The sequence below is a fragment of the Oryzias melastigma genome, linkage group LG16 (assembly GCF_002922805.2).
Source record: "Oryzias melastigma strain HK-1 linkage group LG16, ASM292280v2, whole genome shotgun sequence".
Classification (NCBI taxonomy): domain Eukaryota; kingdom Metazoa; phylum Chordata; class Actinopteri; order Beloniformes; family Adrianichthyidae; genus Oryzias; species Oryzias melastigma.
In genome coordinates this window covers 15,785,830-15,812,099 of record NC_050527.1, presented here as the reverse complement: position 1 = coordinate 15,812,099, position 26,270 = coordinate 15,785,830, and the positions used below count along the sequence as shown (strand labels likewise).

General features: G+C 37.9%; 2 protein-coding genes across 3 annotated transcripts in view; both read right to left on the bottom strand.

The window, feature by feature from the left end:
- sntb1 (syntrophin, basic 1) overlaps positions 1-12,701 on the bottom strand; it is a 42,185-nt gene extending 29,484 nt beyond the window's left edge. The window contains exons 1-2 of one of the 2 annotated variants that reach the window (XM_036215756.1): positions 12,571-12,701; positions 11,875-12,416 (exon numbers count right to left, since the gene is read on the bottom strand). In XM_036215756.1, coding sequence (XP_036071649.1) covers positions 11,875-12,416; positions 12,571-12,614 — 586 coding nt within the window. In that variant the 5' untranslated portion in view covers positions 12,615-12,701. The remainder of the gene's footprint in view (positions 1-11,874; positions 12,417-12,570) is intronic. The other variant, XM_036215755.1, reaches the window with a different exon arrangement.
- A 6,950-nt stretch (positions 12,702-19,651) lies between these two features.
- Positions 19,652-22,003, bottom strand: LOC112143828 (CCN family member 3). Its single transcript, XM_036215714.1, has 4 exons — positions 21,821-22,003; positions 21,409-21,637; positions 21,063-21,317; positions 19,652-20,760 (listed from the first exon to the last, which is right to left on the bottom strand). The coding sequence occupies exons 1-4, from the start codon at positions 21,899-21,901 to the stop codon at positions 20,471-20,473; spliced, it is 855 nt and encodes a 284-aa protein (XP_036071607.1). The 5' UTR covers positions 21,902-22,003; the 3' UTR covers positions 19,652-20,470.
- Positions 22,004-26,270: the final 4,267 nt, after the last annotated feature.

Below are 26,270 nucleotides of genomic sequence, written 5' to 3'. Positions count from 1 at the left end.
ATGTCTTGGACGGCCCCTCATACAGTGGCCTTGTGGTAGAGTGTCCACCCTGAAACGGAAAAGTCAAGAGGTCAAATCAATGGCTGAGTCAGCCACTGTAACCCTTGTGCTATCCTAGTCATAAAAGTATGGTCATATGGACCCCACATCTTCACTGGTGTCCGTGGGAGACAAAATCCAGTCCACCTTTGTCATAGAAGGGAATTTGTCATAGAAGGGAATTTGTCATAGAAGGGAATTGGATGCCAGGGATGGGCAGTGGAGCCAATGTGGGAAAACACAGGTGGGGCCACTATAGAAACAGCGGACAAACCCAGTAAGGGCCCACATTTTCTGCCCACTTTTAAACCATAAGGGGCCCTCTTGGCCTTGGTGGCTGGGTTGATGTTCCTCCTAGGAAAACACAAGTTTAGGAAAATGCTGCGTTCATGTGTTGTTGGAATGACCAGAAAAATGACGGCCGACTATAAAAATGACATGAACACCAGAATAACAACAAAATCTTCTAAAATTACATTATTTATGTATATCAATGATTTAGGCAAAATGTGGCTGATGGTAATATACATCCTGATGACACCATTATTTACTGCTTTGGCTCCTCCCCCACAACTGCTGTCGAATCGCTGCAGAAAGCATTTGATATGATACGGCACACACTGTTGCAGCTCAAATTGGTTCTTAATGCTGATAAAACCAAACTAATGTACTTTTCAAATTCAAGGAAGAGAATTGTGGTTTTCCCTTCAGTACCCACTCTGCAGGGAAATAAAATCAAGGTGGTCCATCAGTATTTCAATATCTTTGAATCCTCATTGATGACACGCTGACATTGAAGCTCCATATTGAGAATCTTGTAAGGAAACAGAAACATGAAACTGAGTTTTCTATTCGCTAGCTCTCTACTGTGCCGCAATCTGATGCATCCACTTGTAGACGACTAGATCCATGTATATCTTGCCAGAGCTGGCATCTAGTTAAAAAATGAACAGATGTGTAGCTCCAATACTGCTCGCAATTTCAGTTGCACCGCTAAAGTTAGGTTGGAGTTGTGAGTGCCTGTAAGCTAGTGGGAGAGCATGTAAACAGATGGTTTATGGGAAGTGGAAGGAGGGCTGTGGGCTGCGCCAACAGTCCCGCCCACAACTCAGAGGTGAATTTCTAATGAACTCCTGCTGCTCTGCTGAAACTATGTCCTAAGAACGACAGGTACTTCATTTTGACTAAACAGATCAAAAGGTGATTGAAGTGGGTCTTTAAATGAATGCTAATTCAAAAACTGTTATTAAACTCCAGAAAACATCATTTCCATTACTGTCTAATGGAGGACAGATTTACCTTTGTTTGAGCTTTCAAAAAGACACAACACGTCAACTAAAGCCAAAACACTTCCTCTACAATAACAGCAGAGCTGAGATAGCGCACGTAGAAATCTACTTCATGGAAACCACAAACCTGTGGTTTCTTACCTTTGGCTGTGTCTGTTTCTCTTTGTTTGTGACGCATAGGAAGTAACACTTAAAAGTGATATTTGATTTAAATGATGCTTTCTTTGAGCATACTTGATGCAAATAACATGTAAAAATGGTCTGAATTTGAGAAACAAAATTACAAAATATGAAAATTGAATGATTGACTTTTGGTGCATGGACATTGTTATATGTGAAAAATTATGTAATGATAATGCAGTTAGGAAAAGAAAATGGAGAATACTGAGAGAATACAAAGTACATGCTGCCTTAGTTTGAAAATTTTGTTGTTGCATAAGAAAAGTATATTACATACATACTCTGTCCTACTGCTATTCTTCCTTTCATGTGTATATATTAGACTGTTAGTCCTTGTGTCGGTACCTGAATGTGCCAATGCAATTCTTTACGGTGCTTGCCGTTCACTTCTCCTGTTGCAAACCACACTTCACTTCTTAGAAAATCCTGTAGATGACAGATTTAAGCTGTGCCACACAAACCCACAGTTGTCTATTTCAAGTTCTGTGTTTTTGCACTCTAAACCCACTCATCTTTTACTGCAATAACTGCAGTATGTATGTTGCCTTTATTGGCCTTTGCCAGTACTTAATGAGGTCTAAACTTATAGTGCCATATAACGTGCTGAAAAGAGATGTTTACTTGCAAGAGAGAAAGCAAAAAAGAAAAACAAAATATTCTTTAGTGATTGCCTTTATCACGTTGTTGAGATTAGGCTACTTGAGAAGCCCAAAAGATCATGACAAAAACATCCTGTAGGCATTTTTTTAATCAAGGTTCAGAAAGATATTGACAGATTATGATTACGTAAGATAATCGACCTTATATGATTATGATCTTATGAATAGTCTTGCTCAAATATAAAACAAAGATAAAGTTATTTTAGTGATAAAAGAGATGGCACTGAACTTTAAAGAAAGTATTTCACTCCAAAAAAAATAACCACACAAATGATGAAACCAGTTATTTCCAATGAAACCTTTTTTTTTTTAAATGTACTAATAAGCTCCTTTATCCGTATATGTTTTTTTATGTAATCAATAATATTGCTGGGGAATTACTGTTTTGTATAACTGACTTTACCATAAGGTTTTATGAAGTTAAATTGAATTAATTTAAACTTCTGGTAAAGCATATTAGTAACATATGTGGTATTGAGGGATTTTTTTTATTAACAGCTAATTTTAATATATCTTTTTTTAAAATGTTTTACTGTCTAGTTATTTATTGCTGCTTCCTTAGTTTGGTCCTCTCCCGATGGGCCCGCTGCTGTTTAGTCGCTGAACGGGGACCTGGATCGCCGTTTAACATGGTGAGGCTGGGTCCCCAACTGCGATGCTGCACCTTGTTGGCTATGTAGATGTCCACAGGGGAGCACACAATCATTACCAACAAAAAATGTTTCTGTGCTCAGCCTGTTTCCCAATGTTTATCTGGATCGGTTAAGGGGGTGTAAGGGGGGGTTGAAGGTTGTAGGTTGGGTTTTTATTATTATTATTTTAATTATTGCACTTATTTATTGTTGTTTATTTTTTGTGAACAGCCCCTTGCGTTACATTTTGTCTGCTAAGTGCTGTATAAATAAAGATTTAGTGATTTTATCTCCATGAGTGGAAACATTAACCACCCCACTTCCTTAAAACCACAGTGTGAACAAACAGCAGTTATGAGTGCGCTGCTGCATGATCGACATTCAAGTACATCAGACATGATTTTATAACTAAACTTTATTTATTTCAGATGCTAAATTAGCAAACTTTTAAAATACTGATCTGAATACCGCATTAGATTTCTGTTCACTACTACGAGTAAAAAAATACACAATGGTTGAGATAACAATATTCCACCTGGAGGGATGGAAATTGTCTACTTCAAACAAAGTCAGCAGAATAAACAGGCGAGCCGTGTCCCCGCTTTTGTTTCGTCTGTATAAACATCCACAGAGGGGAAGAATGAGTGACTCAATCTATTATCATCGCAACAATAATCACCAACACAGCACCGCAGTTGCTGCTTTCTTCACCGTTATCCGCTCTGAGTCAGACTCTATGAGCTGGAAGCAGGAAGGAGATGATGGTTCTTCTAATGACACAAACAGCTGTGTTAACAGAGACACCGCCTCCTCCTACACACACTCACCTGGACTCTTAAGTACACAAACCGTGGCAGCAGTCCAGACTGAACAGCTCCCTAACACACACACACACAAATATGGTGAGGCAAATGCTCCCACACATCTGCACTCACACTGCAATTACACAGACTCTTGCAGATGTCAGGTGATAACTAGTTCTGCTTGATGCAAACTCAGCAGGGGATCTTACTTACTTACGAGGCACTTTCTAATTTCCTGCCTAACAGTGAGTTGCAGGTATTCTTCAAACTATTCTGCCTTTTTCTCGTTGTCGCTTTTATTTATGAGTGATGGAAACTTAAAAAAACAACTCATGCATTGAGCTACATTTTGACTGCTATATTTAATTGCCCCAATAAAGGTTAGAGAGTATTTTTTTTATGGTTGATGAAAAAAATCCATAGAAATCTGAGTTTATTGTTGACTTTTTGGTGCGTAAATAAGATGACCCAAACAATTCAATAGAGAAAATTGACTAATTTCAAATCCAAAAACTTTTACCTTTAATCTATCAAAAAAACATACCAAGAACTTGTCCAAATGTTCCTCCAGTTTCTTGAAGGAAGTTCAAATTTTGATGATTTGTTAAATCTTCACCTGTTTTCGGTAATCTGACAGGAAATATTGGAAATAACAGTAGCTTCGATTGTACAGTGCTACTTTAGGACCTCACGTGATTGTCACCTGCATTTTCTTTACGGATGCAAAAACAAGGAATATATATTAATAGAAAGAAAGTTGATACATGCTGCAACATATTGGTATAAATCTACATCTTTCAATCCAATATCTCATTATTGGAAAACTCCCGTTATTGGAAAAAGAAGATATGGCTACATATGGCTTGAAAAATCAGATAATGAATGGATGTTTAGTGATATGAATGGGCGTAGAAAGACAGTTATCTCCAACACCGTGAAAGATTTCTCACTTTTAAATTAATCAGTTTGCCTGGTGCAACTTGTCATTTCCTGCCATTTACAAACACCATCCATTTCATGATGCTGCCACCACCATGCTTCAAAAAGGAAGTTTTCTTAAGATATTGTATTTCTGTCACATTTGTTTAAACAATTTACAGCCCAAAGCTTACTTTTAGTCTGTAGGGCAGTAGACTAGTTTTTCATAAGTTGACCTTTTGTCTATTTTCCCCACTGATGGCCCGTGAGTAAAGCTTGTGACCCCAATCAATACGGGGCAGCATAATACCATGAGCGTTAACAGAATGACCTAGATTAAGAGAACTTGTCCTCGCTGCCTGGAAAGCCCCAATTAAAATAGAGATGATATATAAAGAAAACAATAAAAAAAAAACCTTTTCTGACGGTGTAGGATAAAGATCGTATCTCCATCTGAATGACTGTGTGTGACTCAACCACCAAACATTTCAGACTTTAGATGAAAACCTGGTTTTAAAATGTTAGTACCTGTACCTGGGACACTTTTCGCCTTCAGTGCAACAGAAAAAAATATTAAAAAATAAATAAATGAAAAAAAGAGATGTGGACATACACTTTTAGAATTACAGCATGTTAAACAATAAACCTCATAGGAATTGAAAGATCCACTCTGATGAGGTCAAAGTTGCGTTTCTGAAATGTTATTTATCTGAATTGTTGGGAATCAGGAGCAAAGGAAAAATTGCAGTTTGAAAGGGAGCATTTTTGTGACAGAAAATTGGCGGGCCACAAGCTCCCTGCTCCACTTGTAGACAACTAGGTCCATGTACATCATCGTTTTCCTTCTCTGAGCTGGAATCTGGCTCAAAACCGTACGTCTGGCTCAATATTACTCGCCATTCTTGACAAAATTGTTAGGTTGGTGTTGTAAGGGGCCATAAGCTAGCTGGAGAGCCTGTTAACAGATAACTCAGTTATAGGTGACGGGAAGGGGGGTGGGGTGCTCCAATGGTCACACCCACAATTTAGTGCTGCTCTACAGAAACTATGTCCTAGAAAATGACACAAGTTTGTTGATTTTGGCTAAGAACTGAATAATCTTAATTTTAAGACCCCTAAGACACTTTAAAATGGATCAAAGATGATCGTAGTGGGATTTTAAAGAACTTTCAAAACTAGAAAAGCTTGTTTGAAAAGAAAATTGTTTGCTGAGAAAACATTTGCTTACTATTTTTTTCAAAGTACGTATTTCATTTACAATCAAGCTACAACAGGGCACATGAGTTAAAGTGAAAGTTCCTTTGAGTACTCTATGACAGTTCTTTGGCATTTAAGTAAAAAAAAGATTAAAGTCTTTAAACTGAGAGGGTTCAGAGCAATGGAGAAGAAAATCTCATGTGAATGAAAATCATTTACCCTTCGAGCTCTTTATCAACCATTGGTTGTCTCTTTTCTGCCAACGCTTAGCTTAATAATTGATCAAAGACAAAGTCAGTGTAACACATTTATTTCTTAAATAAACAATGCCTAAACGAGCTAAGCAGATATTACATTTAAAATTGTTTTAAACAAGTCATATGAATATTAAAACATTTTGACAACTGTTTGTGTGTATCTTGAGAACTTTGCAAATCTAATGAAAACTCAAAAGAAGCATAAAAAAAATGTGTCAAAACTTTAGCCGACACTGTCAAAAAACATGAGACAACAAAAACAGAACATTTAAGGTATTATCATTGACAGCAGGCAATTATAGAAAAACACTGTTATCAGAATGGTAGGTATTTTCAAATGAAATATATATAATTTTTAAGAAAAACAATTGGGACAAACTACATTCTTGGTGGCATCCAGGAGACGTGCTGATCTACAAGCCTACAGAAAGAAAAAAAAAACAACTTCCAACCGTCCTCTTTCCTCACCTCTGCACAGCTGCCTGTAGAGTCTTTGTCACAGAAAAATGTTGTCATGTCACACAGAGAAAGAGCAGAAGTAAAAGATGGATAAAGTCCACATGGTGCCCTCAGCTTCAGGCTCTCCTGCTCTCTGTGATATGTCAACAGATAAAGGGAGCTTGAGTCAGACTGTCTAGAACAAGCAGTTTGAGAGAGAACTTGATGATGCTGCCAAAAAAAAGCTGTCCTCATTAGCAAACCTGTTTCATGACACAATGTACGGAGAAGAGTGTCAGAACAACCAAACCTAACTGGGTCCCTATCATACCCATTGACTGTATATGTAACTGGACTGAGTGAGTGTGACGTCACCCATAGAAAATTACTTACTTCTGGCTTCAACAAAATAAAGTCAATTCAGTTTTTATTTTTTTGTAATACAGATGCCGCCATATTGGAACCAGATGATGTCAATAAGCATTGATTGATCCGAGTTGGTCGAGTTGAGTCAATATTTCTATGGCAACCACTCTTGCCAATCAGGAGTGAGCTTGTTGGAAGTCTACACCCCTATCATGTGAAAGCAAAATTGGGAGAATCTGTCAAATGTTTTGAGCCCTCGATGTGGAGGCCAGCAGGCACCACATGCTGTTATCGCAGTTCTTCTTCGCCCTTCTTGGAGCCAGCAGCTACTTCCTGTTTGGAATGTGAGAGAGGGGGGAGGGTTCTTTAACGTTTAACACTAAAAGAGCTATTTGGTCCAGGTTCTTGCCAACCAAAAAGCATTGCCTGTATGGAGAAAACTGGAGAGAGATTTCTCCTCCCTCACGTTCCAAATAGGACATACCCATTGACTCCAAAAAGCCAAAATCCCATTTCTACAGAGAAATAAACAGTTATTACTCAGTCATTCTATTTGTCAGAATAACCATTGCTCTGCTACCATTTACGTAGCATCTTCTTTCTAATGCTAATGTGTTTTTCATTTTTTTCCTGCAAGTTATTCATGTTATAAACTGACCAATCAGATACCTTAGTAAAAGCATGTGGTGCCTTTTGGCCCCACCTCTAACAATTGACAGATTCTCCCAAGGCCGCTTTCAGTGGAAGGGGTGTGGACTTCAAATAAGCTTACTCATGATTGGTGACAGCGGTTGCCATAGAAACGTTCACTCAGACCGACTTGGACCAATCACTGTTGTCTAGATTCAAGCTGGCGTGGTATCATGGAAAATGGTGACAGAATTTTTTTCACATCACTGGAGCAGGAGATAAGGCATTTTCTATGGGCGACATCACACCTGCTCTGTCCACTTCTATATATACAGTCGATGCCAAAAACCACTGAGAATCATTTTACCATTAAAAAAAACATTTTACTAGTGTTTTTGTGGCCATTAATCCACATAATTACAAAATGTAGCTTTAGAAAATGTACAATCATTGACTTAAAAAAATAAATACACCTTGTGTCAAATAAGATGCCACTGCTGTAGCAGCTTTACTTCAATGAAAAAAAATTAAAGAAAGCCAGTTCAAACACAGCATTTTCCTTCACTACATCTTTGGAGCAGCTTCATGTTTTTACTCTATAAACTATAGAAAATTGGTGTAGAAAGAATCCTTTAAATCCATACATGTAATCCAATTACATACTTTACAAACTTTAACTCAAAACCACAGCGAGACACTGTTGTCTCGTTGTGGTTAAGATAAGAATATAAGCTTTAAGCTTATTCCATAATAACCACCCTGACAGTTAATTAAACATTTTACAATCATTTTTTTTCTGACATGTTAAAATCGAAACATAAATGACAAAACTTAAAAAAAAACAATCAACTAAAACTACAATCTCATTATTTATTCAATTTGTCTTTTTTAAGCATTTTTCTACATTAAATAAAGATAAAGGAGCCATTGATGCTCCTGAGCCTCAAGTTACAGACTGTCTTACAGTCAACGATCATTCCATACTCTTCAGTAAAATTTCATTGAAAGCGACAGTCATTTGTTTAGTGGACCACTACCACGCTGCTGGGAGCTCAGAGACATAGCAGCAGAACACTGACTGCTCCCCAGACGACTCCCCCTCCACTACTCTGACCGCCTGCTGAGTTCAGAGCAGAGCCAACCAAGACTAAATAAAAGGAACATTTGAGTTGAAGCCCCAGTCAACTGCTGAAGATGGATTTCAACAGAGAGGTCAACTTGTTGCCTCTCTTTTACCCCAAAATGAACGTCTGCTTCCAGCATTTAAACTTCGATGAAATGCACTCAAGCAGCATAGAGTGGAAACATGCAAACAACAGCACACAACGCTCCCATGAGACCGCCGTCTATAAGAGGCGGATCAGATGTTTCCTCTTGTTCTCTCACGTCTAACACGATCGTTCACAGACGACAGGAGATATTACTCACTGTAGGCTCAACGCTTTTACGTCAGTAAATGACAACATGCTCAGGGCCTATGACAAACATACTGAAAATGCACTTTATGCTTTTCTTGTTTTCAGCAGCTCACCCCCCTCCCATGTCAGAGCATCCATTTCTCCCTCTCAACACTTCCTATTAAAGTCACATCTCAGCTCCTAACCCAGCCACTTCTGCGTCTCCTCCTTTCTCAAACCTCGATAAGTTCTCAGCTGGAATCCACTGCACTGCAGTCACTCTGTTCCCATGGGAGGAATCATCAGCGTCTTTTCATGAGTATCATAAAAAGTGGCGTGCGTGCGTAACAGAGCTCTGGTATTCCTGTGGTGGTTCCATGTTGAAATAGAAATGAAAGCTCAGGGTAGGCAGTGGAGCACACTGGCGTACATGTTTGTGCAGGTGGGTAGCCATCCATCACGGGTGAGCACGTCTGTCACAAGGTGATTTGAAGACCACAAAAGAGCTGTAAAGCTTCACAGCGGCCTCGAACTCGAGGAAATATGCTCATTCATGGCTCTCTAATTGAACAGCAATCATTTATAATCTCAACTGCAAACATCTGTCAATATGATCTGTGTCTAATCAGCTAAGATAAAAAAAATCTATTCCTTTTGAAGTCTATAACATAAAAGAGACCACAAGAAAAAAAAAACTAATTATCTAGAAAATGTACAAATAAATATTGCACAGCATAAAAAATTAGAAAACACATGCGAGTCTGTTCAGAAGATGTGGCTCATTCCTGTGAGTGGTAAACAAATCAGAATATCGCTCTGGATGACATTCTTTTCTGCTCCTCATTTTGATAAATCTCCTCTTGCATTATGGATGAATCCTTCAGAAGTTGCAATCACCCCAGCTAAAGCAGTAGATTTACACTTCTTTGTGCCCCGACAAGCACACAACAAAATACAGAAAATAATGTTTGTGATATAAGAGATAATGGCAGATTTGGGGTTCTGGGGAACCAAACCTGCAATCTGAACTTAAACCTTTAATTAGAGCGGTTTTCTGAAAGGTAAAATAGATTCAAATCAATCTTCACCTAGAAAATGCAACATCGTTTCATCATCTTTGGAAATTGATTCCTATATGCGTTCCGTTTATGTTAAAACTGTTTTTCATAATTACATTTTAATAGAAAATTGACAAATAAATCAATACATGTTAGAATTACAAATCCAAAAGAATTGTCAGCCTGTGAATATGTTGGCAGAGACGCACAGTCTTGGACATTTAGAGACTCTTAAGTTTCAACCAGGCCTGGATTTTGGCGCCCCCACTACGGGGTGCTGGTAGAATATCATAGGGTGCAAGTCTGGATGTGCTAAGAGTTTGGGGTCTCATATCCCTGAGAGTGGTACTGGGCAATATGAAGACATATCGTGTGACTGATAGAAAAGTGTCTATTGTGCCATTTCTCATCTATAATTTTTATTGTTTTTATTTGCTTATTTTCATCACTAAACTTCTGCACAGATGTGTCTTCAAACTATGAAACTTTAAACTGTTTTTAACTTTAAAGAAGTGTTTCTCATTTGTGACGATTCAGTTACATGTTACTTTAAAAATAAAGTCAAAGAAAAGAAAGTAATGACATATTTGCCCATTTTTTTTTTTCAGAGAAAAAATGAAAATATACTTTACTGTGCTATAACTTGATATATATTGTTATCGCACAGTGGGACAGTACCTCACAGCAAGAAGGCCCCGTTTCGAGTACCAGCTGGGGGATCTGAAACAGAACCACCAACTCAACCTTTCTGTGTGGAGTTTGCATGTTCTCCCGTGCATCGGTGGGTTTTCTCCAGAGACTCCGGCTTCCTCAAACCATCCAAAAACATGCTTCATAGGTTTATTGGTGACTCTAAACTCTCCCTAGGTGTGCATGTGTATGTGTGTATGGGTGTGAGATTGAGGCCCGGCGACAGACTGGCGACCTGACCAGGGTACACCCTGCCTTTGTCCATCAGTAGCCGGGTTAGGCTCCGGCACCCCCACGACCCCGACAGGGACAAGCAGCTAAAAATTTGAATGAAAAATTAATAATATTTCCTAGGTTTTGTGTTGAATGTTCTTCCTGCATTTATCTGAATTCTTCCCTTCTCCTTCATTTAGTCCTCCAAACGGAGAGTTATGAAAAAATATTGTCTCATATTTCTGACGCAACTTTCCTTCGATGACGTCATCAATAATTGCCTGTCCACTAGCATTAGCGTGGAGCTTCCAGCGCTTGAATATGCATAACAGCAGCTGTTTTATAACTTTTAAAGGTCATGCTACAACAAAAAGTCCCGACTTACATTTAAATGTAGATGTCTGTGCTTCAGAGCACACTCACGTGAAGAAAACCGCGTCTATAGTGCAACAGTGGTTTACGTTCGTGAGGGAGGACTTTATATCCCTCCGTTTGGAGGGTGAAATTTAAAAAATAATTTTGTCGGACACGACTTGTATTTAAACTACCCCTTAAAATTGAGGAATTCGGATTGTGCCTAGCGTGTGTGTGTGTTTTTTTTTTTGTTTTTTTTTTTTCTATGCATGTCCATACTTCAGCTTTTTCTGCTTTTCTTTTTAGGCTAGTGTGATCCAAACATAGTTTTGTGCAATAAAGAACAAAAGTGAAGGAAATTCATTTTGGCTACAATAAATGCAGCCAAAATACACAATGGTACATTGCTCAGACACATTTAAAGTGAGTCCAAGGCTAAATGTTGTCGTTGTTGGCCGCACATATTAACCATATTTGCAACTCTTTTTCCAGAAAAAAGTTCAGCACTGACCTCATGCTTTTAGAAAATTAGTTGTGAATAGTCACTTTTTTTTAATTAGTCAATTTTAGACTTGGGGGGACAGTCACTGCATTTAGGGGGCATTGCCCCCTCTAGCCTATGTCTGTATCCGCCCCTGCTTTCAACAAGTGGTCATTTTAATAGATTTGGGGCACTTGGAACTTCACATCCATACATTAAGGACAATGAATGCTGGAAAAGGAAAAAAAAGTTTGGATTCCCTCTTTGACCTACCTTCCAGAGTCACCTCCTTCCCCGCTCGTTTGAGCGCCTGCACAGCCTCGTCGTGGGTCGCGTCCCGCAGGTTCATGCCGTTCACGGTGAGGATGGCGTCCCCGACATACAGAGCCTGAGTCTGGTCAGCTGCCAGCCCCTTGAAGATCTTACTGATGAGAATTGGCATTTTGTTCTCCTTTCCTCCTTTAATGCTGACCCCGAGTCCCCCGACTTCCTGCTTGGTCACCTTGACGCACCGCTTTCTGTTGGCGATCGCCTCCGGCACTCGCTCCGGGAGGTCCGTGAACGCGGTGCGCACCGCCTGGGGGCCATTATTGGAGTTGGCGTTGCTGTTATCAAGGTAAGATCCATTGGTGACGCCGTTGAAGTTGTCCTGTGCGCCGTCGTCCTCGCAGCTCAGCGTGAGCGCGTCCACGCTCAAGTTGACCAAAACTTTGTGCCAGCGCTCGCGCACCAGAACCTCCGCGAATCCACTTTTCTGCGCCCCGGAGCCGCTCGTAACTCCTGCCGCTGCTACCACCGCCATCTTTGCAGCATTTCTGTAAAATCACATGTGATTAAGTTCCCGGCGCGCTCTCACCCAATCACCGACACCCCGACTTCCTCCAGCTCAGGCTGGACTTCGTCCCCGTGAAGTTTTCTGCGGGATTTGTCAGGCGCAGCCTCACAGATCCCTCTCTGAGCGACACTCACTCCGCCAGCCCGGAGATCCTCTCTGCGGGGAGGAGTTTTCCCATCTACAGATCCAGCAAACATTGTTCATCATCTCTCAAGTGCGCCCGACTGGCTCCGAGCCTGAAAGCGCGAAAGCTTTCCATCTCCTTCACTCCACTTTCAGTGACAGTAGGTCAAAGATATCCCTTTAAAATGTCATATTTACGCACAGCTCTTATTTCATTGGAGCCCAGGAACTTCACAGAACAAGAAAACATGTTTTTAGGGCAGATCTTTAAAGTTCTTAAAACATTGATTGTTTATGACTCATTTCTAAAATGAATCAATTCTGTGTGAACATAGGAACAAGTCTAACCCCAGTTTAGATATTTCCAACAATGAATGTAACAGACTTTTCTTAAAACAGAAATTTCACATGTGAAGCGCACAAGCTGCACAGATTATTGGTTTACTAGAAAAAAACTTACAAATTAAAGTTATTCATAAAGGGGCGTTTCCGTGTGTTTCTAAAGCCAAAACTAGTCCAGCTGTCACTATCAAACTTAAGTTCCATCAAAACAACTGATGGAAACTTTTTTCTATATTAAGGTTTCAATGACACCTGCTGGTGACTTTACAAAAATGGTTTCAATGCAAAGATTTGAAGGCTCAGATGCATGATGATGCACAAATAAAACTGCCCAGGCAGACATAATATCATAGCAGCAGGGGAAGACGGGACCACAACTCCAGGTAAGTCACAGAAGATAGAAGTCAGGGGTGTCAAAATGTCCTGCTGGTTTTCCAGAAATCCTGCCCTTTCTGCTGCTGATTATCTGGATCATGTGTGTTTGACCAATAAGGAGCTTTGATGGCGGATTGGTTAGAAAACATTTAGGACATCACCCCTTGAGGCCTGGATTTTGGCTACCCTGTGATCAATCAAAAAACTCAATTCTTTTTTAGAATACAAAAAAGTACTATATAAGGTAAATAAATAAAACATTAAATTTCTTAAGACTTTTGGGGTCACAGGGTTACCAGACATCACATTTGGAGCTATAATACCCCTTTAGTTAATTCTGTATAATGGGGCCCTGTGACTACGTGTGTTCATTGAAGGTTACCTCAAATATTAGTTTGGGCCTTAAGAGGTTAAATGTGGTTTACTTACATGTCACAGTCACTCCTTCATATGCAACATAATATTCCTTTAAAAGTGTTTTTCAAATTTCACTCTCCTGTCTTTGTATATTTTACTGGATTAATACTATAATATTTGACACATAAATATTTTATTTTGAAAAATAAAATCCAAATGTCTCCATTGAGTCAAAGAGACAAACTCAACAACCTATATAATGCAGTCAGCTCCCTTACAGTGTCTCTTTCTCCTGTTGGAGTCACTCAGTAATTGTGTTTGACAGTCGTCATCACACAGCTTTTATATCACAAAACTTTCATTTACCTGCTTCTTTATTCATGCCTAGATTTAGATATTATCCCATAAAAACATATATTTATGTATTTTCTAGCGTACATAAGGTAAATATTCTAGTAGCAAAAGGAACATTTTCATACCCCGGAGAGCAGTGGCTTTGTCCAGGAATGTAGATCTATCACCATCTGCACAATTCCTTCAAAATAAAACCTTTTATTTGCATTATGTTTAGGGATCTGCTATAACAACAAGAATTGTTTATCATTTGTCTTAATTAGTGTGCAGTGAATCTGAACTCTCGGGAGTCTGGCTTCATTGCTTACCCGCCTCGTGAACTACATGAAATAATTCCTGCTGAACTGTGCAAAGGGTGCATTAAACAACTTTTTTTTTTTAGAAACAGAAGTATTCAGTTTAATGAGGTGTTGGACTTGTAATTGATTTTCACTTTTATGTGGAAATTAGCCAACCTTCTTCACTAATGACCCTCAAAACAAACACATTTCAGCTTTATGAAATATGATAGTAATTAAAAGTTGTTTGTGGGTCCTCCTTTAATCATCAAGTACATACTTTAATGCCATACATCTTCAAGTTTGCTGTCAGATTTTCAAGATTCTAAAAATATCATATGGAAGTAAATTAGTTTGACGGTGTACCTGCACCTCAGGAGGAGCAAACAAACCAGGTTGGTTGGGAATTCCATCCTGGTTAGGGTCCACAACTTTTGATTCTGACCAAAACCCAACAAGAGCCGGTTTGAAAAAATAAACTCTTTATTTTTTGGTGCTTATGCACCATTTAGTTATAAAATATAGCTTTTAAATATTCACAACAGTTTCATAACAAGTTATTTTATTTTAAAACAGCCCATACAAGTTCCTTTGAAAATAAAAGCATCATGTTTCATACAACTTTTAAACTGTTGATTTTTTTGCCTTTTTTAAAAAATAAATTTCATTTTTTTTTAATACCAAAGAACCATAATAGAGGGATAAGAGTGGCTCCAGAGTGGTAGCAGATAACTGAATTGATTTAATACAGAATTTCTATTTTTATTGCATACATTGATTTTAATTCTGTTTAAATTATTTAGAACCAAGGAAAAAAATCTGCAAACACATTTTGACAATCAGAGAGAATTTTATTTTGTAAGGTGGAAGTTGAGCCTTTCCAATAAAGGTATGGTCAATGATGCTCTGCAATATTTTCCCTTAATATTTCTCTTCCTCTGCTTTTCCACCATCTTCCTTCTCTTGCACTTCAATCATTTCCTCATTGAGGTATTTCAGCCCGTATTTTCGCCTCTCCTCCAGGCTAGTATTTAAACATTTATACTTCAAATACACAGAGATTTCAGAGTTGAAAAGTGGAGTCATGATCAAGCGGAAAGCTGCAGGTTTTACTGAAGAGATGATCGTCCAAGTGGGGACTGAGGAAAATGATCTTTCCCTCAGATGAAGTCTCGGTGCTCATTTGCAGATTGAAAAACACGTTTTGAGGCCATCAGGTGGCAGAAATAATAAAAAAAAAGAAAATATAATGATATGGGAGAGCTGTTCTAACCATTTACATGCCTGAAGCAGGAATACGTGCCTAAATAAGAAACTAAAACCCAACTTGCACATTCACCAGTTTGTTGTATCACCTCTCTGTCAAGACAGAAAAAAACATTATTTTAATTGTGAGGCAAATATTGACACATAAAGCTGCAGCAGAGCTGCCGATCTGTTCTGAGTGCAAACAAAAGTGGTACAGCCTCGGGGTTTTTGACAGGTTAGTGGTATAAACAACAGAGAAGAGCTCTCAACAGAAGACATGAGAGACAACACAGGATCCTAGAAAACAATCCACATGTATCACTGCTGTCTGAAGCTGGTGTGCTTTTCTTTCTTCAGACTCTGAAACGACACACTCCACAATCACAAGTGTAGCATTTATCCTTGACAGAATGAATCATTTTCTGAGAAAATCATTTCTTGAAGTAGCCAGTTTAAAAAAAAATGAAACAACTATACGTACTCAAGTTCTACCGAAATCATAAACCTGTCAATAAAAAAGTGTATAATATTGATTGATCCCAGTGGATACAATTTTGAGATAAAAAATAAGAAGGCATCACTAAGTCTTGCCTTAAAGTTCCACTTTAATCATCTTTTGATCTATTGTAAAAGTGTTCCCAAAGATCTTGATTCTATATTGATTGTTCCGTTTTTAGCCAACAAAAAAGGTATTTTTTTCTAGAACATACTTTCTGCAGAACTGCAGTAGTTCAATAGAAATTTGTCTCTAGTTGAGGGTGGGACTGTTAGCTTAGAGCAAACCCGTTCCCTTTCCTGTCACCCATTCTTTTACACACTCTCCCACTAGCTTACAGCCCCTCACACCCCCAACAACAAAAAAGGAGAGCAATATCAGAGCTATCCATCCGTACGGCTTTGATCCAGATTCCAGCTCAGATGAGGAAAACAAAGACGTACACGGATCTATTTGTCTGCAAGTTAATGCATCAGAATGGAGCAGAGCAGGGAGCTTGTGGCCCCTCATTGTATTTTCTACAGCTCAACTACAAGCTTTTTCAAACAACAGTTTTTTTTGTCTGCTCTTGATTCCCATCGATTTTAATAAAGAAATACTCAGAAATGTAATTTTAATCTTAATTTTTTAATATATGTCCTCCATCATCAGAAAAATGTTGCAAATGTTGTTAAAAACAAACAAAAAAAACATTAATTTCATCAGTTTAAGAAGGTTATTACCTTAAATTCTTAATGTTCTTTATATCACTAACATTTTGTAATAAATGAGCACATTAGCACTATTCAAAAGAAACAGACATAAGTCACTCTCTCGCCAATTAAGACAATCTGTTGTCCGTTTCCTTCACTGCTAGCAGGACTTTTGGTGGAAATAAAAGTATTCATGTAGACTCTGAACATCTTGTGTAACTCTGACTTTGTATATGTTTACAGAGCCCCCTAGTGAAACCTGTTTGCATGTCAGACCTTTCTGGGAAGATACATATGCTTTAAATTGACACAAACGAACTAGTTTTGTATCCTGGGCAGCAAACCATGCAGGAAACACAATCAGATAGTGTAGATTCCCCAAAGGAATGCCACTCCTTTATACAAAACAGGCTATTATAGCAGCCATTCAGAGGGAAATGTTGTCAGGAGAACGGAGACCGTTAAAAGAGCAGGCAGCTAAGTGAAGAGGATTCAAGTTTAAGGAAAACGTGATCTTGATGCAGTTGAAGATCTTGAGATCTTTAGGGGGGGCTTTTCAAATTGAGCTTTTTAAGAGATCTGTTCAAGACAATTTCATCTCAAAATCTAGCAGGATTTTTTTTAAGTAAAAATATTTCTCTGCATGGATACAATTTTGGAAGAAAAAGAGGAATTCACTAAATGGAACTTTTTCCTTTTAATTTGTAATAATCCGCTTGTAAATGTTGAAAAATCTTTAAATTGGTGGCAAAAGCTCAATGTGAACACCAGAATACTAAAACAAACAATGAAAAAACAGCCATTTTCCAGATCTCTGAAAGTTTCCATATTTTAGTTAGTATCTGTGTCAACATCAGGGCTCAACAGATGGTTTGAGGGGAAAAAAGGTCTCCTGCTACTGTTTACACAGCAGCACAGAAAATGCCAAACGTGACGCCCCGTCTGACCTTCACTACAAAACCACTTAACTTATGTACCGCAGCGTTTCCCACAAGTCTGAGTGAAACAAACTAAAGAATTCACACAAACAAATTGCTGAATTTCCTGTTAATTTAAACAAATCTAAACATAAGTTCAAATAAAAATTCATCCCACTTGATATGGAAGTGTAATGCAGGTAGAAGTTATTTAAAAATATAAAAACTTGTAACCTTAATTGTGTTTGAGCTCTTCACCACCCCAAGAGAACATTTATGAAATGTGTGCTGCTTCTCCTATTTGATTTATATGTGCTAAACTTTCCACTGTTTCCATAAATGTTTCACGTTTTACAACAGTGAACTGTTCTAGAAAGACAAAAAAAGTGATTTAAAAATGGCTCATTAGTAGGAATCCTCCAGCAGACTCAGCCTAACTATGTCAATGAAGCAGCAGGTTTAAAAAAATATATTATATTTAATCAAATGAAATCACTTGGTGCTTTTATTTTAGATTTTAAAACACTAATTTAAATCAAACACTGAGATTAATGTATTAATCATATGTTTTCAGACAAAATGTCATGTTCCTTTCATTCCAGTGTCACTCAATGGAGGACCACTAGAGGGAGCACTGTCTTCTTCCATGAAGCCCTGATGCTGAATCCCCATTTTTTAATTGCAAATCCTTATAGACATGTGTCTTACCTTATAAATAATAATAATAAAAATAATAATAATAAAACTGCAATCAAAAGTTACACTGACTTTTATTTGCAGATTGAGCTGTGAATGTACAATTTATTAAAATGTTACTTAAAAAAAGAAAAATCTGATCAATATTGAGCTGAAAATCTTTCCTTTTTTTGATAAACAAATAAAGCTGCACAGGACTTTCACGTTAAAATTAAATCCTTTTAAGTAGAGCTTAAAAAGTTCTTTGTGCCTCAAAAAATCCTGGACTAAATTCTGACCATTATGGGATATCCATACTTTCTTTATGGAAAACTTATACCTGGAAAGCTTTTGCCTGTACTTTGTTTGTTTAAATCTCCATCTAACTAGTTACTAAATTAATTTTTTTCTTTTTCTCAATTTCAGAAAATGATCTTTTTTTAATACTAATGATAAATAAATTAAACAAATACAATCTGAAGTTGTGCAAAGTTTGTAATTCTAATTACAGTAATGAAACCTTTTTTTTTTATTAGAAGCTGATTAAAACATTGAACTTCTCAAGTTTCTCAAAGAAAACAAAAATGGAATAAAAATCTGCCAACTCCCTGATAATGAGAGGATTTTCCACAGTGACCTTTTCAATAAGCGTTTTAGTGAAGGGGTCAGCTCACTCTGTCAGCAGGATTTAGAGCCACCGTTAACTCTTGTGATGGAAATCCTGTAAAACCTCCTTGAAGGGAATTCCCATGAAGAGGCACATATTCAGAGCAGATGTGTGGAAGAGTATGTTATCATTTGACATAAAGAATTGTAGCACGTAAACTGTCTGAGAATAAAAAAACATTATTTGATTTTCCTATATTTTCATCTGAATGGGATTTATTATTATAAAATGTATAAAACTGAGAAGTGATCAACAATGAGAAACACTGAGCTTCCATCTTATTTTAGCTGTATCCTAGTTCATGTTCTCAAAATCTTTCTTCAGGTTATTTCATGCAAACCACTGCAGCTTTTCTGAAATATTCAAATATGTCAAATTTGTTCTTTTTGTGCATTATTTAAAAGAACATATTAAAATAAAAAATGCAGCTTTATTGCAAACTGTCATGTTATGAATTACATAAATACGAACTACGAAATACAGACAACAGAAAAGTCAAATATGATAGACAACGTTTACATCACACAACATATGTCATTTCTACAAAGAGCACAATGTATATTTCATACACTATTTGTCAGAAAAGCTATCATTGCAAAAACAGCCGTCACTGCTTTGAGCAGTAAAAAAGAAGTAATGTCCCTTTAAATAAAAGTGTATGTGCCTACAAATAAAAATGTAAGAATGCTGGTACTTTATTTTGCATTAGTCATATCTTTTTATATACCAAACTTAGTATTTGGCTGTCTGCTTTAGTTATTACAGTAAAAAATCACACTTTCATATAACTTGTATGCCAGACACCTGTTTGACAAAAAAAAAAAAGAAAATCTGTTTTTTACTTTAACTTCTTAAACAGAAGTCATCTTAACCTAACATCCAGAACTTGCAGCTGAATATGGGACCTTGTTTAAGTGCTTGAGTTGGTAAAACATGAAAATAGTTTGATCACAGGATCTTACGGTTAGATCTCTCTCCAGGAGAGATCAATTTCTGTACAAGCTCCAAAAAAGGTTACAGGTTTTATAAAACCAAGTGCTTTCATGAGCATAAATATTCTGTAATCAGCTGCAAATTATAGGCTTCTGTAGTGATTATAATTATTTAAATACATTTTTAAGATTTTAGAGAAACACAATAATTTGCAGTCCTCATCATATGCTGTTTTTGCCATTATTAATATAATACGCTACGCCCATAATTTGACTGCACTGTGCCCAGGCTCTGATGGCGGCCACGCCGCGTTGTCTCTGGGACAGTGGCTGTGGCAGACACACGTCAGGATCACCATGACTGGCCTCCTGGTGGTTTTCCCCTCGGCGCACTGGAACTCCACCAGTGCGGTTTTGGTTCTGTGGGGGGTACAGCAGCGGCCGTCTGTGCAGGAACCGCAGAAGCGAGGCTTGTAGGCCTGCACGGTGGTGCAGTTCTTATAAGTTAAGCGAATGGCTTTGTCACTCCTCACCATCCTCTGGCACCTTGCCCCTGTTTGCTGGTTAAGAAGACACAGTCATGGGATTAGTATGCAGAATAAAGTGTGTAAGTAAGCAGAGGATTTTTCATCTGCGAGGAGTACCGTTGGTGGAAGTTGTGTCAGCTGTTCCTGCAGGCCGTCACAGGGTCTGACCATACACAGCCGGCTCTGCTTCACCATCTCACACTGAGGGTTCTTGTTCGTAACCCTGGTGGACACCCCCATGCCGCACGTCTCGGAGCACGCCCCCCACTCTGTGGTCTGCTCAATGCAGTTCAGGCTGGGGTCCCAACCGTTAAAGCTCACGGTTTCTTCTTGGCGAAAGGCTGAATGCACATGCAGAAGAACAGATGGGAAAAGCTAAAACTTGCATATAAAAACCCAAAATGTTATGCAACTTCTGCAGATTTTCTTTAAATAATTAAAAAAAAATCTAGCAAATGGCCTACTTTTTAAGAAAAAACTTAACATCATTATTATTTTACACTTTTTTTTCTTGAAACATGAGACTTTTTTTACTCTCTAAAGATTCAGTTTTTGCAGTGCAGGTTTGTTTTCTTGACCGTCCATGATTGTCCTACACTGTGGTGACTCTCATGGACGGAGCGTGGAGACTCCAGTCACTCACCTGCCATGGCCAGGCCGCCCAGAGCGCTGGCCTCTGCCCGCGAGCCACACACCCACTTTTCACAACACTCTCCAGGAACATGGACCCGGCGCGGCACGGGGCAGTCTGGACCGGGCAGCATGACGTCCAGGTTGCATCGTGGCACACAAGCGATCTGCCGGTCGTGGCACATGCACTGGTATTTACAGCTGGGGAAGAAGGTCTGTCCATGTCGATACACAGAACCATCCAAAACACAGGCATTACCCGCGTTAACTGTAAGGGAAGACACCCAGCACAAGAAATGGCGTTACTCTGAGAAATTAGTCACAAATATTTAAGAAGGCTTCAGGTGGTCCAAACTCACCAGCACAGACACCAGTCCGTTTGTGGATGTTGACAGAGTAGTCACACTGCAGTCCTTTCCGTGTGTCGCAGGGTTTCATCTCAGAGCACACCTGCCCCGTTTGAGCGGGACAAACCAGGCAGCAGGCACAGTCGTCCAAGATCAGAGGCACGCCTGGAGGGCACATGGGGGGTTCCTCAGGGCACTGGCATCTCCGTGGACACACCTGGGACCAGGCAGGAGCAAAAACCTGGGAGAAAGCAAGAAGATTATTTTACACTTCCGTTAATCTTACAGTAGCTTAAAGTGTAAGTATCAGTGGTGCTACAATAATTTGTAAAATAAACATTCAAAAAACAAATGTATGAAATTATAGAGCAGAAAATGACAACAAATGAACGTGAAATAGTTTTACAGGAACTTTAAGGCTTACCTGTGATATCACAAACATGAGAAGTACAGCTCTGTGTTCCATCTTCTTGCTGTGCAACACACAATCAAAAATCTGTAGCATCAGAAAAAGGTTTGGCTATCTGGAGTTTAGTGAGCTGGATCCGGTCTGAGTTTGTGGTTCTAGGCTCCTCTCAGCAGAAGGATGTTCTCTCTTTGTCGTTCTAACTCGCAGCCCGTGAGGTGGAGACCTTATATATGGGCGAGCTTCACCGCTGGCACCTTGACAACCAAACAGAAGGAATGTTGGAAAAGATTGATGATGGCCAGAGTCACATTTCATTGCAAAAATCTTTTCAAAGCGCCTACCATGACCATGACAAGCATCCGCCTGGTCGAGCAGAATTTCGGTTCTATTTCATATTTTTTTTTCCTCAAACATCACTTTGTTCCTCTCAAGCTTGGACTGTTTGAAGATTCCTGTTTTCATTACATGCATCCTGCTGAACTCCCTCCTTTACCCTCTGTGACCTGCCTTTCTAAATTCTACCTGGGAGGTCACAATGGAAAACCCATTTGATTCCCAGCAGACTTGTTTCTTTTTCTTTAAATAGCTGCACAGTGGAAACTTAGGGCCATCTGTGATCCAAAACACTGTGAGTGTGCCTATGCGTTGGTGGCGGGCTGCTGTGGACACATCTGGTTAACGTAATGTTTTATTATTGTCTGAGCTAAAGCGTTTGGTCACATTAGGAGAGAAACTGAGAAGATGTAGAAGGTTCAGAGTTTCTTTCAGTCTTTGGATTAAATTAAAGGGACTTCCGGCAGTGACAGCAAAAGCTAAAACTATAAATGCAGATGTAAAGTTTTGAAACATGTTTAAAAAATGGCTAATAAGGTATACAGCAAGCTACAATCTCTAAATAATAAAACTTAATCAATTAAACATTGTATGAAGGATTTTTTGTCGCTGTTTTCTTTGCTAGTTTTTATATTAACTTCTATTCCAAAAGGAACTTAATCAAATAGTAAAAAAAGAAAAAATCTGAAATATTATATTTAGAATGACTCATTTATATATCCAATTATATAATGGAGTTCACAAACAATTACAATTTAAAAAAAAAAACGACTTTAAGTTGTAAATTTATGAAAAAAGTTGTAACTATGAAATTACGAGAATAAAGTCGTAAATTCAGCCAATAACTTATTTTTTGTAAATGTATGTGTTTTAAAGTTGTATATGTATTACTTTAAATGTTATAGATTTATGAAAAAAGTTACAACTGTTCAAATATGAGAATAAAGCCGTATATTTAAGACTTTAACTGTGATAGGTTGAATTTATGACTTTTTTGGGAACATTTTCGTGTTTTAGAGTTGACTCTAAATGTCATGCATTTATTACTTTACAATACATATATTTATGTGAAAAAAGTAATAAACCAACAAGAAACAAAGTTGTGAAAAATAATGAAAGAAAAACATTGCTCATAGATGAAAGACATGGAGCATTTTGTGAGAAAAAAAGAAAGACATTCTGAACTTTTTGTCAACTGAAAATCCAATTTTTTGAGCATAAGAACATTGAAAACAATAATTTGAAAAACTCTTTGGACAGAAGCACCACACAGACGTGGAGGAGATCTCGTCAGGTGCAAGGATGTCAATGGCTTCAATAATGGGCTCTGCAGAGATCCATTAATAAACCGTAAATCAAACAAAGGAGCTTCCAAATATTTACCATAAACATTCATCTTACCTGTTGAAATTCAAGACAGTTTGACCAGAGTTGTACAAGAAGTCGGTCTGCTGCTGCATATGGCGTTCACTTCCTGGACTTTAGGTTCACTTCAACTTTAATCTCTTAATATTACTTTTTTCTGTGGTTCTAATCTCATAGATCTATGAAAAAAAGTCATAAATTTATTACTTTTTTCTCATAAATTTATGACTAAATCTCTTTTTTCTTCATCACCCTAATACTCCACTATGCAATTGCGGCCCTTATGAAAATTTTGACCCGCTTTACTCATTCTACAGCCCTTGTGCACGCATAGACAAAAAAAGAGACATTGTATTTTTTTCAAATACAGAACACGACTAGAAACATTTAAACATCAAATCCGGTCGGTTAAGTTAATGAATCTACCAAGTTTAGGCAGACAAAAGTGTCTCTGCAGAACATTAAAGCCTATTAGGATGAACAAGCTTTTTAGTGCACCATGGATTACTTAATGAATAGAGACATCAATGTCCAAAAGTAACTTTAAAATGTTTGAATTTAGTTGAAATGAAAGATGATGCTAATGAGGCTCTGATGTAGCCTCAACACCTTTTGCTCAGCAGCCAATTGATGCTCACATTAGCTGTTGATGAAGATGTAAAGATGCTTTCTTACAAACCTTTCAGATTTATTTCATATTCCAGGATAAATGCACAGGTCTGTCAACATTTTTGTTCTAATTTAGTTGAATGAGAACAACAAAAATAATGTGAAACGTGATGTCTGCAGTTCTAGGCTCTCCTCAGCTCCCTGAGCACCCACTTAAATGCTGCAAGTCTTTTTATGTTCAATGGAGAAACTGTTTGAAGTTGGGTTTAAAAGACCTCAAACAGACTGGCTTAATTAATCCAATTAACCATGTAAGGAAAAATGAGTGGATTCATGCAGGATGTGTCTGACTTTGAAGAGAAGATTTTAGTTCTTATTAGAGCTGTTCTGATTAACGTCAGCTAGAGGCTCAGGAAAAATAGGCTTCTTTTATAAAATATCACAATCTTCTGAGTAATTTAACACAAAAAAGTGTTCTTTGGTACGACTCTTCTTAGATTATGTTGTATTATTTTCTTTTTTTCCTGTTTTGAACAATTATCCAAGTTTTTTGCCCACAGTTTGTCCAAAGTTCAGCTGTCAGGCTGCTATCTGAATCATCAGTGTTCTCCAACATTACATTTAGAGACTTCACACTTCTGTCAAACATGAAATAAATTCAAACTTTGTGTGCATTTCAAGGTTTAGCCTTGAGCTGCATCTTAGATGTTCTATAGCTATAAATTACTGTTGAAATGCTCCAGTCTTTCTCCCACCTTTACTAAAAAGGATAGTTTCTAAAAACAGTGTGATCTGCAGTTATTATCTAATTTTTGTTTTTATTTATTTGACATTGCAGAAAATCGTTTGTCTATTTTAACATATATTTTTTGTGTCTCTCACAGTTATTTCCTTGTTTTTGCAGCAACCCTCTGTCACTCATCCTCCCACACACACTCGGTAAAGCTCGATTCGTACTCATTATGACTTTTCTCAACCTCTCAACCTTTTTTCTGTCATTATAAAAAAGTTTTCTTTTGGCTTCTTTCTGATTCCTTTTCTTTCCAGTTTACTTCTGCTTTCCAGAACTCAAAACATTTAAGATGTGCATACAGCACAAAGTGCAAAGCTAAAGAGACAAACCAGCTAATACAGTGTATGACAGAATTATCAAAGTGATTTGAAGGAGATAATGTGTTTTTCTAAGCTTATGGTAACAATGTAGTGATTTAATAAACGATTTTTCCAACGTGATCCAACAGTTTGTCCTCGTTTTCCTGCTTGTGCTCGAATATATGTCCAACCCATGAGCCTTGAAAATGTGTCCAGGCTGATGGGAAAAGAGGACGGCATCGCCGTCAAACGCCACTCAGAGCTCAGACTCTGACACAGTTGTCATCTTCTCTGGCATGAACATGGTGGTGGCTGCTGCAATGCCTGAACAAAAACAGACAGGACACGCTTACATCAGTACACAACAGAGAATGCAACAAGGGGGCCAGGAAAGCAACTGGCATTAGGGAAGAAATTTCCCCTTTCCAAAAGAGTGTAGAAGATATGTAAAACTAGATTTATCCGACACTTTTCCTTCTGTCCTTCTGACATTGGTGTCGCTCACTGCTGCAGATAATTGGACTTTACCACTAAAGGAGTGAAGCATCATATAATAAATTAAACAAAAAAATAAGTAGAATCAAGAAAAAAATCTTTATTCCACAAACAATAAATGTAAATCTTTTATTACAAGCAAATGTTAGGTACAAGTCAAATAAAACTGTCACAGGCAATTAAAGCTTATAAACCAACTCACTACACCCCCAAACTCCCCTGATGAACTTTAGTTTCATCAGTTTTTTTTCTCTGAGGTCCTTTGATGTTGTCTGAGAATGTAACGTTCTTTTATCGGTTTTATATAATCAATTCTTGTTTTAGACAAAACAATTGAACAAAGTTTACTCTGCATCTCAAAAGGAGACTTTAAAGGTGAATTATATTGTAATTGGGAATGAATGAGCTCCGTCTAATATTTGGGTGAAATACTTCAAAATGCATTTATCAATATGCTGTTCAAATATAATCAAGTCAGCACCATAAAGTAGTTTTTTTTACATAGTTCTTTAATTAAAGCCTTGAAATGTAAAACATCATCAACCAATCAGTGATGTTCAATAGTACCTAC